Raw genomic sequence first — 11,920 nt, 5'->3', positions numbered from 1 at the left:
AGTGTACCTCTGGTGCAAATTACTGACCTCTGTCATCATTTTAAGTGGGGGAACTTGCACAATCGGTGGCTGACTAAATACTTTTTTGCCCCACTGTATCTGCAACTAAAAATTCAATACAGTTTGCGAGACTGCTAACTACCTTTGTAAAACCACAATGAAGTTGGGTTTTTAATAGGTTCCAACTATTTAGTTATTCAAACACACAAACATTTTATATTCACAACAATTTAGGGAAAATTTAATGTAGTAGCATTTAAAGTTCAAGCAAGCACTAAGGCACAGTTTCTTGTGGCATCTCAGAGCATCCTCACTTTGTTTATTAATGTTATGTAAAAATGATTTCAAAATGAGTCATTATTTTATGCTTATTCCTGTTTATACATTTCTTAAAAGGTTTAAAGGGGATTTGTTCACAGATTATTGTTTAGAGAGATGGATTCATGTGCATATATTTGCTGCTTTAACTGTCTTGCTTTCAAGATGTGTGTTTAGGGTTTCAATGTTTAGGTAACAATGACATGGGGAAAATTATGTCTGCCCGCCACAATTGTCCTTCGGCTGGCCGTGTTTGCAATCTGTCTGTGCACTTGCACATTTCTGGAACTCCCAGGAAGTGGAAACAGCTTTAAATATCCTACTGTTTGTGTCTTGCAGTTTTCTCAGTAGCTGCAATGCAGAGAGGAGCCAAGCAGCCACAACCCTCATAACCACCCACCATCTGCTGTGAAGAGTATTTTTTTTTTGTGGCTCTTCAATAGAAGCCAGTACAGCTCACTGAAGGGCACTTGTGACAGATAAGAATGGCACAAGCAGCTAGCGTGAGAAATTAAAACACAAAGGGGACGACGGTCTTAACTGAGAAGTAGCAAGACAGAGAAAGACAAGACACAGACCTCACGGGGCTAGCAAAAAACAGGACATGAGTATAAACAGCAATGGAAAAATATGGCTTCGTGTATTCCAGCACAACTTATTGCATTGAAACAAGGCTAACACACTTATCAGCCTGTTAGCATTCTTTTACTTGAAAATAAGCATGCTCCCTGGTTTGAAGCAGTAATTCTTAAGTAGATAGAAAATTGCTTTGGACGGGGGCGGGGGCGACTATGCGAGCGAACATAAAATGTTCGCTGCGTTTTCAGTTTTACCTGTTGGCAGCCCTTGAGGATGAGGAAGATGAATCTCCGTTTTCATGGATGGCGTCACCATTCTGTTGGGCCTCTGAAGATTTAAGAAACCAATGTTAGCCTAGAGATAACGGGATTATGTATGCTGGGAATTCATTCAACTCAATCTGTATGCACAATCCATTCACATACTGTTAATACAGATGAAAGACCCCTCCGCCCCTCCTCTCCCTTAGAAAAAGAAAAAAGAAAATAAATCACCCACCCCTAACATAAACACTGAGCTCACTGGAGCCATTTGGTGCATTGCCGTTGGTAAGTGGTGCCAGTTCCTCCTGGTTGGTGACAGTGAGTCCATCAAGGTACACGGTCAGCTCCCCCATGGGCACTGTCACCCCCTTCTGCTCCGCACTCAGCTTCAGCACTTCCTTCACATTCTCTACTGTGGATTCAAAGCAAGGATAGTATTAGAAACAGCGAATAATAATTACAAATAACGTTTAAAAAAAAACACAAAAAAACCCTACAATTACATGACACTATGCTTCTGCATCTTTGGAGGATATTATCGGGGTCATGCAACACATAGTACTAGTGAGCCTGATTTAAACAATCCATAATGAAGTGGTTTTCTGTCGGGTTTCTCCTGAATACAAACATTTTTTGAGCTGGGAAAAACCCTGTTTTGATGCTGTCCTAACCGTATATTTACTAAACAGTTAGACAAATTACAACCTACACTTTCTACATGTATCATTTGCTACTTTCTGTAACAAAAAAGTTACATTTTCTGTCATGGTCTTCCAAGGCTCGAGTGAGGTCCAGCGTGGCTTTGCCCAGCAGAGCATCTGCTTTCAGGGTGTGGTGGCTCCAAACTTTGAAATCCACCTGTGTGTGTGGAGTTACATTCCTAGAGAATCATAAACAAACACGCACAAAATATGTGTAATTCTTGAAATTCCCCCCAAAATCTTTTTAAACAATTCAAATAGATTTATGCTATCACAAAAAGGAAGAGCAGCAGTTAAAACTGTACTTTTAGTTTTTTAAAGTTAAAAAAACAAAAACAAAACTGGCAGTATTTTAATCTTCTTTTTACTCTAGGATGACTCAACTAAGGAATAAAAGGCTCTTATTGTTGAAACGCTCTGCAATACTCACACAGACTTATATTTCAAACACACTGAGATTTAAGAGCAACTCTAGAACTTTTATAAAGCATTTGTGTGTGAATCAGTGAATAAACTTATTGGTAAGGCGAGCAAAGGGAACACACTGAATTGATATGACATGTAACTATGATTCAACAGGTCCCCCTCTCAACAGTTATTCCCCACCTCAGGAAAGTATAACAACAAACAGAAAAAAAAAATATTTTGAAGCTTTGCATTCTTCTAGTTTCTCTATTTTTCAACACCTTCATCCCCTCAGAGCACCAATAACTTGTTATTTATCCTGGGTAACCAATGTACCAAGCACACATGATACCACTACCCTTTGATTTCCATCTTCAAAATGAACACTATACAGCACAGTAACTACATTTAGGTCTCTGAATATCAGCCTAAAGAAAAACACTGAATATTAAAGCCTTTGTGTAGCACCCATAACAGCTTGCAAAACATCCATTGTGTAAACACGAGACCACAAACAAGCAGCGCTCTGTCTTGTCAGCAATAACGACCCCATCAAGCCAATTAGCATTTCCAACGACATGCTTCTGACATATGGCTGAGCCAGTCGGAAGCCAGAGAGCTGCAAACGTCTGCCATGTTCAGGATGCTGGCTCCATTAAATGGTAAATCAAACACCATTTACAGAACTTTTCTAGTCCAGTCTGACCACTCAAAGAACTGCGGGCTTTTAAATGATACAAAGAGTTTTGTATATTATCATACAACTTTTCCCTTAGTTTAATACTTATAAAATCAGCCATCTGAGGGTTCTCCTGCTCTTATGATTGCCTAATAAGATTCAACAACCACTCTTGGATTAAATACTGTATAAGACTGCTGAACCAAACAAAAAACAAAGCACCACAGAAACTCTCTGTCAACAGCTTTTAATGTCAACACATAATACTGCAGAACAGCTTCTGGAAACGTCATACCTTTTTGCTTGTTTGTGTGTGTGTGTGTGTGTGTGTGTGTGTGTGTGTGTGTGTGTGTGTGTGTGTGTGTGTGTGTGTGTCTGTCTCCACAAACTTAGCTGTTAAATAAATAAAGATGAAAGAAACCGCCACTGACATTAAATAAAATGACATGCTTCAACACACAGCCTGTTGAACGCTGTCAGCCAGGTCTACACAGCACACTTACAAAGTGAGCCTCTCGTCCCATTTAGGATTGGAGGAGCTATGAGATTTTGTAGTGCGCCGCGTCTCCCCCTCAGCTGTCACCTCCACATAAATGGCAGTCCCAAACAGGGAACTCTTCTTCCTCTTGAGTTTGGCACAGGACACTGATGGAGAGAAAATGAAAGACACCATTTAAACTCAATTACATAATATTTACAGCAGAAAAAGTGACACTAACTCTGACATTTAGGTCATAAAGTGTGATATATGAGTATTCACATAGAAAATGTACACAGAGTGCTTCAACATAAGCTTTTTGTGGGAGTGGCAACACCCTGAGGCGACTGACACTTTTACACATCGTAGCCCACAGTGTTTTACTCACCAATGGCATAGAGTTGTGACGTTCCTCTGTGGTTATGGCTAGTCTCTGCTCTAGATGAGGCCGTGGCCATGTCATACACCACAGTGGAAAACCTTTAAACCCGCAAACATTACATACAAATGACCGAGTCAATTCACAAAAGAAACGTGAGCGCCGATATTTCTCAATAAGAATACAGAGAAATCAAAAAAGCTGCATATTGTGAATGACAGGTTTGTAACTGAGGTCTAACCAGCTAACAGCGCCTCAAAGTTAATCAACATCCTCTGTAAGCAGCCTTCACTTTTATATTCTCTTTCACCAGAGTGAGAAAGCGAGACCATGTTACCCGTGCAGTTTGTTTTTCTTTTTGTTTTTTGTTTTTTTAATCCAGCACAGTCAGGGAAATGTTGAGTCAAAAGCAGTCGCAACTATGGCTACACTTGAAACAGGAAATGAATTTCAAAATACTCTAATCTAAAATTCAAACTTGGCCAGGGTTTAATAAGATAATATTTATCTTCAAATTATACAAGACAGCATTCTCTTGCTATGCCACAGAAGTACCAGGACAGATTTGGGAGAACTTTTACTTTCTGTGGAGTGTAAAGTGCTTCAAATAAACACAAATGTTGATGGTTTGGAATTATTTATTTTATACATGGAGTTACAGTTTTATTCTTATATTATTCTCTCTCTTCAGATATGAATAGTACCCAATAACTGTAATTCTCCACAGAAATTCCAGAAAAATAAAAAAACAAAAATCATGTATACTCACAACTGGTGTGTGCTGCTAGACCCTCCGGTTCAGCCTACTCCGTGTCCCATGGTGCCACTGAAACAGAAGAGCACAGGTTTTTAGGATAAGATTTAGCTGGTAGAAAGGTCTGACCTCTGACCTGATTAAGATAACAAATATATAGTTACGACTTGATATGTATTTATTTCAACCACAATAATCCAACTGTAAGGACACTAAGTGCTGAAGCGCTTCAGGTGAACAGAACTAAAGCTGAGTATCTTGTGTAACTTGGGTGGGCCATCTAAGCACGTTTATGTCTGCTCAAGTATATTTGGCAACTCATTCTGGCTTTATTTCTTTATTGTTACAAGACAATGACTACATCTGCAATCAGTTAACTAGCAGATATGCCCTTGCCCATATTTTGAAAGTTCAGGTCCCCCACACATCCCAGCTCATGTTTTCTTACCAGCCATCTCACTGACCACATCACTGCAGAGACCACTGTCACTAAGCTGTTTCTCCAGAGTGTCTTATCATGTAAACACAGACTCCAAGACTCCACGTTGGACTGCAGCTGGAGACGGGAGTCTTTGTTCTGCTTGGAGACCCACTGTGAGCTGAACCCTTCAGCTCACTGAGGTTGCAGAGCAGCCCAAGAAATATTAAGACTGGTTGGTTGGAGTCTAGTAGGATGAGAGACTCACTGGAGAGGCTCTGTTATACTGCTCTGTTATTTATTTGTCTCAAAGTAGTTGGTACTTAAAACATTTTCCAAGTAGCACCTTATAAATTTTTAGTGTGCCACAAATACAATTCAAATCTGTGGCAACCACTAACAATTTACTTTAGTTACTGCAACATTTCCAAAGGCCTGACAAGCCTCCCATCCATAGTTATAATGCTCGTGTGGGGCTTAGTGAAGAGTCAACTGATGTTAAGACTTCTGGACACTAAACCACTGTCAGCACATTAGTCAGACACAGCTTCTTGCAAAAGACAGCATCCATCAAGTAACACAGAGCAAATCCACAACCTATTACAGCCTCAGTCAGCTGGGAAAAATACTAAATAAGTATATGAGGAAATTCAACCATTCTTCCAAGTCATCAACTAGTCATCAGCTTTTCATATCATGTGTGGTTTACAATGACTACTTTAAAAGTCATGCAAGCCAATTCTATTCCCTTAATTCACATATTTATATATATATATATATATATCTTATATAGCTCTCTCTGAGTACTCAGAGCACTCTGTACAACATGCCACATTCACACAAACATGTGCTTGTGTGCTTTCTAACTACCATTCACACACATCCAATGGATGCATCGGAGAGCAACTTGGGGTTAATATCTTGCCCAAGGACATTTGGCATGCAGGGGAGGAGCCAGGGATCGAACCACCAACCTTCTGATCAGTAGATGACCTACCCTACCTCCTGAGATACAGCCCAAGTCAGGGGTTATGTCAGGTATTGATTAAAGTGGGACCTGTGAGGGTTACTACTAAACAGCATCTCTGAGCAAGAAATATGGAAACAGAGTGGTATTTATACAGCGGTGTTTGACTCCTAATCACCAGGGTTGAAAGAGGATCATAACTCAATAGCTGATTTAATATTGCAATTAAATTTGTTTTCTGAAATACAACTTAAACATTTTAACGGCTCAGAGATATTGACAATCTGAAAATTGTTAATTGCCCAATTAATACACACCCAAGGACTTTGGCTTATGGTGTTTAAAGATACCCGTTTTGAACCTGTTCAATACCTGCTTGGAGGGGTTTAACAGCAAGTCTAGGGGACAATTAATACTTTATTTGTAGGATCTGGATTCTTGGGTAACACCAGATGAATTCAGTTATTAAAAAACCCCTATAGAACCATAGAAAACACAGGAACTTTAATCTTAGGTTCAATTCAGTTTTCTTTGTTTTGCTCGAGGACTACGTATCTGTTTTAATATGCTGGCTGCCAGCAGGGTTAGCACAAGGTTAGATTTGCCTACAAAACAAGAGTAACATGCTTACTGCTGGACGTGCATTTTGTATTTTGTGAAGATTGTCTGATCATGTTCCTGCTTAATCCAAAGGTTTCAAAGGAGAGTCTGGCTAACAAAAAAAATCCGCTTGACAGCAGACAACTTCCCTTGTTTCTCTAAGTGTACACCTTTGTGTGTAAAAAGCCAAGACAAATCCTTTCTCACACCACCTGTCAAACAAGCTTTGCTGTCTGTTCTAATGCACTGTCTGTCTTCCTGTGACCTAATGACGCACATAACAGTTTATACATAGACACACATGCCCGCTGTACTACAGCTGTCTATAGAACACATCCGGGCAGACCATGAGCAGGAATGAAGCATAGATGCTTATAAAGTATATTTAAATGTTTAAAAGTCCTGATGCTGAATACCTATTGTTTTTAACCTGACACCGACTGACATGGTTATTTTTTTATTTATTACTTACTTGGGTTATTTTTATGTTTGTTCTGTTTATTTTTATTTTTAACTAATGTGGCAGGAATTTCCTAACTTATAGACAAATACAGTAAATCTCATCTTTATCCAAAATAACGAGACTGTGATTATTCTTACACTACCCCATACCGTAAAAGCTTTTTTTTAGTCCACCTCTCTTTTATTTTGCCAGACTTTAAAAAAAGATTCTCACATGGGGAAAACACACAAGCTTTACACAATGGTAGCAGGCTACAACTCCTAATTTCACCCACAGCTGCTTTCCTGCTTTTCAAAAGTTCAGTGTCTTTGCAGGTGAGTGAGAGCACAAAAACAAGCATATTTTAGAGCCAGCAGACAAATAAGACACTTTTCTCTAAGTAATTTCCTTCCAATGTGGCACTAGCATACACAGCATGTGATAGCCCAAATACTAAACCACTGTTCATGACAGAGAGACAGCAAGACACTAAGAATCCTGAAATACAATAGCAGATACTGTATAAACATAAACCTGCATCAGCCACTCAAACAAACACAGCCATGAAAGACCATTTCTCTGAGACCAAGCCTGTCCAGAAAAGGGAAATGTAAGGCAACTAGGCCTAATCAGTACTGACAGGGATTCTCATCAGGTGTTAGCGGAGCCCACATAAATATGGTCTCTCTTACTTTGTCTCAGCTCAGAATTTCGTCTTTAAAGCTAGAGACCCTGAAAGTGTTACATGTTATGCTCACTATTCATAGGATAACTCAAGTTGGAGCAACACTGAAATAAACAGCTGTGGCTCAAGCTCACATTCACCTGTGTTAAGCACTGTCTACGACCCGAGAAACACCCAGACTAGAAATGTCAACACGTTTAAAAGTTAAAGAGTAACACATCGTTTCCTTTCATGAGAAAATCTTTAGTAATCAGTCACATGGATCAATGGGTAATAAAGCAGAAGATTGATTCCACTTAGGCACAATTCGCAGGCCATACGCTAGCAATGCTTAATTTACATATTAAATACTGATCATAACACACAAACTCCGGTACAGTTACCGAACAGCGGCTAACTTTGGGGTAATCTACTGACTGCTAGCATTAGCTTACAAAGTGTAACTTAATAGGCAGCTACTGGCCTTCGGACACTTAACCTCCTAAATCTATTTGCAACACACATACGTACAATATGTGCAGATACTCCCGGTGACAACCTTTAAATGTGTAGTAGTACTAGTCTGTAACTAAAGCTACACAGCTAGCTATCAATAAGGTAGCCAGCTAGCTACAGATAAAAAAAGCAAAACAATTTTAGTCTTGTGAAAGTAGCTTAACGCTAGGTGACTATCCTTTCTACTGTGTGTAGAATATCCATCTGACAAACCAAAGGGTGATAATGGGCACATAACTAAAAATGTAGCGTGTTTGCTTAATCTACATCTGCATATTGTTATAACGTTGCAGCAGACGCTAGGTGAGCCAAGTTAGCTGCTCGCTAGCCGGCTATCTGACTAACTTACTTAGCATCTTGGCTAATTGTCCGCCATCACAAAGCTAGCCAGTTCGGCTGCATATAAAATACAGGCTTATCAAGAAATACTATTTAAACACTCGGAGAAAGTCTTTCTAAATGCTTTAAGTGACATTAGCAGGGGTGTTTTACCTTGCTCGCTGTTCCTCTACTTTCCTACACTCTGTGTCTTGGCTGTGTGCTAACGCAACGGTTGTCAGTAAAATCCTTAGCCGAGCAGGCCCCTCAGTCTGCTACGGCTCTCTTGCCATCTCTGTACAGAAGCCTATGACTAGCAAAACACACGGGCGACAGGCGCGCCACCCCAGTAGATACTAGTGGAAAAGGGGTAATACTGCTGTGTAATAAGTCGGAACACGAAACAGGCTTACTGCTATACACTGCACATTTATTACTTTTATGTAGTCTAAACGGAAACCCTTAACTAAAGTATTCGGTCCGTCATTATCCAATTTATTAATAAAATCCAAACTTTTGTTTTTCCTTTTAAAACACTCTTTCTTTGTTTAATCTCAAAATTTCTTTATTTTTACGTTTCACGTTACTGAACGTTGTAAGCATTGTTGACTGAAAGTCCCGTTTACTTAACCAATTTTACCAGAGAAATAGTGTAGGGGGTGTGCGTCCCTACACAGGTCCCCGATAAATCTGTCGGGCACCGATACATTAGGAAAGAACACTAGGCCGATTTGTGGTAACTGAATGTGTTGATGTAATGTAACCTCTTATTACCTGATACTTTTTAAAAATATATTTGTAGTTTTAAAGGTTTAGAAAATACAAATATTTAGAAGAAAGAAGAAAAAATATATGATTTGATGTGTTACTAGTGTTCACTTTACTTACCTGCCTTGTTGTTGATCTGTAAGACCATTAGAGATTGATTTCAACTTGTGATTCTAGATTTTCTGAAAGAGACTCATTTTGTCTGATATACTGTATCTAACTTTCCATATTTTTCCCCAGGTGTAGCAAATTTCCTAATTCTTTCAGCCACTTATCAAACAATGGGTTTGTCTCAGATTTCCTAGACTGGAGCAGAATTTTTCCTGCAAACACTGTGGATAGAGCTTCTTCATGATGTGTAACCTGCTTGAGTCTACCACCCCAAATAATGCTTTAAGAGGGGCAAAGGGGCACTCCAAATTAAAAACCTCAATGAAGAAATCAAATAAGTGATTCTACAAAATCTATAATCTATTGAGAACCAACATCTGTGCAAGGCTTTGAAAGACTGAATTGTATCAGAGTGTGCAAATAATTTATATAGATGCTGTGGATATTTGCCACAACATTTCCCCCACACATGCTAGTTCTTCCTGCCAGTGTGTCCTGATGCTTATTTTTTTTTTTTATCATTTTAAAATACAGAGTACATTCAGATTTTGGAGCCAGCTTTATTTTGTAAAAAACAAAACAAAACAAAAATACTGCAGTGACTTGTATTTAACACTTTATTTTCCACATATTAAAGAGAAACATACAGACACATTTCAGACCCTTGCTGGTGTTGTTTTCAGAGGATCTGCTGCTCTTTTTCATGTGTGTGGTTGATGATTTACAAAATCTTATAGTAATGAATATTACATTAAATTGTCTGGAAAAATCAAAAGTTTCTGGTAATCTTTTACATAGAGGTAATCGTTGTTGAATGGGACATCTCGTGGGATTGAGGTCTCTTTTTAACTAAATGTTTGGAGCACAAAAAAGTAAAAATAAAATACAATAAAATGAAATAAAATTCAGAAAAGCTTACAGTCATTATACAGGAACAACAGCTCACAGGGTAGATAACACAAAATGCACATACAAGAATCATAAAAGCTTTTGTCAGTTATGTTTGTGTATCGAAGTTACCCACTTTGAACAGTCCACAGATACAGATGGTAAACTGGGACAAAACCGAAAGGCTTTTAAAAAGCTTTGTTATCCAACAGAAATTTGAGTAGATGTAAAAGTATTCTGTGGGTTTAACTAGTTGGTATGTGCACTTGTCTTGGAGTCTCTGATTTCAAATTTTCAGACTCTTCTTAAGAACATTTGTTACAAGATTTGTGAAAGTTTTCTTGGGATTTAAATTGACTATTCCCCTTTTGATATGATGCAGAATTGACTCCAAGCTGCCCAAACCTAAAACGACGACAGATCTCAGCACCCTGCTTAATACACTTAATAACAGGTCTTCTCCTAAGATCTGTTGCCTTTTGTCTATACCAAAGATTACAACTGTTAATTTGCGCAAATAATGTCAAATAATGTAGTCAATATTAACATTTTAAAGCAAATTAAAGCAAGGCTGCCTTTAAAATTATGGTAAAAGGAAGTTTTGAAAGCCTTGAACTCCAAAATGTAGACATGAATTAAAATAAAGATACAGGACCTAAATTAGTGGTGAAGTTACTTTTGGAAAAAAGATTCTTCATTTGGCTAAAAATAAAAGTTTGAATTAAAAAATACGTCTCAATGTTTAAGTTTTTACAATTTCTTTTTTAGGGAAGTATTTGGAGGACATGAACCTGAAGGGGTGTGTTTTTTTTTTGCCAAACAACTTTTATCAGTTTTCAGAATTATTATTAAAGATGATATTGTGTTGGTGGTCGCCCAGTATTATTGATCAACTATTATAATAAACCTCAGTCTGTACTGTTTTTTGTTAGTAGGCACATGGAAGTAAAAATCCTAATTATCTATTTCCTAATTTAGAATAGCATTTGAGTCAAGGGGATGCTTTTGAGCTTAAAATGATTGACTAACTAACAAATAATCCTGAGATAAAAACTGCGGTTCTGTGGCAGGCAGATGGGTGTAATTCCAGGAAGAGTGCAGATGTAATTGATGACACTGTTATTAAATTGTGTGGTCCTGGTATGGTGCATGCTGGACTCCTGGTGTGGATGACATTTAAACTGAATAAATGATGTTATGATGGACTGAGAATCATCAGAGCTGTCATCATCACACATCCATCTCTCAAGCGAACAGCTCATCTCAGTCTGCAAAAATAATGGAGACTTATTACAATGACAGGTCCAAAACCTTCCAGGGTTACTACATTTGTGACCCTCATTTGTTGGTGAGCTAGAGGCCAGAGATCAGGCCACAGAAAACTCTGTAACCTTGCATGAATTATTTGCAGGTGGGTACGTCAGTTTAAATGAAATACATAAAAAAAATATTGCAAATGGCTCAGTGAGTAAAATCACTGTCTAACCTATTTAAAAAATGACTTTTAGTCAACAACATCGAAAGGAGCCAGCTGAGTTGGTTCGGGCATCTGACAAGGATGCCTCCTGGGCGCCTCCTGGGTGAGGTGTTCCAGGCATGTCCCACCGGGAGGAGGCCCCGGGGCAGACCCAGGACACGCTGGAGAGATTATATCTCTCGGCTGGCCTGGGAA

General features: G+C 38.7%; 2 protein-coding genes across 3 annotated transcripts in view; one reads left to right on the top strand and one right to left on the bottom strand.

Annotated features, from left to right (window-relative positions):
• Positions 1–8,871, bottom strand: part of LOC102289650 (NEDD4-like E3 ubiquitin-protein ligase WWP1) — a 30,197-nt gene extending 21,326 nt beyond the window's left edge. The window contains exons 1-7 of one of the 2 annotated variants that reach the window (XM_005918406.2): positions 8,656–8,871; positions 4,572–4,628; positions 3,812–3,903; positions 3,449–3,590; positions 1,916–2,040; positions 1,420–1,572; positions 1,152–1,224 (exon numbers count right to left, since the gene is read on the bottom strand). In XM_005918406.2, the coding sequence (XP_005918468.1) occupies positions 1,152–1,224; positions 1,420–1,572; positions 1,916–2,040; positions 3,449–3,590; positions 3,812–3,881 (563 nt within the window). In that variant the 5' untranslated portion in view covers positions 3,882–3,903; positions 4,572–4,628; positions 8,656–8,871. Of the gene's footprint in view, positions 1–1,151; positions 1,225–1,395; positions 1,573–1,915; positions 2,041–3,448; positions 3,591–3,811; positions 3,904–4,571; positions 4,629–8,655 lie in introns of both variants that reach the window. The other variant, XM_005918404.2, reaches the window with a different exon arrangement.
• Positions 1–11,920, top strand: part of LOC106633114 (glutamate receptor U1) — a gene marked incomplete at its 5' end in the record, with an annotated part of 18,671 nt that overhangs the window by 3,134 nt on the left and 3,617 nt on the right.

Source organism: Haplochromis burtoni, unplaced genomic scaffold, assembly GCF_018398535.1.
Source record: "Haplochromis burtoni strain Fernald_Lab_line unplaced genomic scaffold, NCSU_Asbu1 Contig_30, whole genome shotgun sequence".
NCBI classification, from domain to species: Eukaryota; Metazoa; Chordata; class Actinopteri; order Cichliformes; family Cichlidae; genus Haplochromis; species Haplochromis burtoni.
Note: the sequence above shows the minus strand (reverse complement) of the source record. Positions and strands in the feature narration are given on the sequence as shown.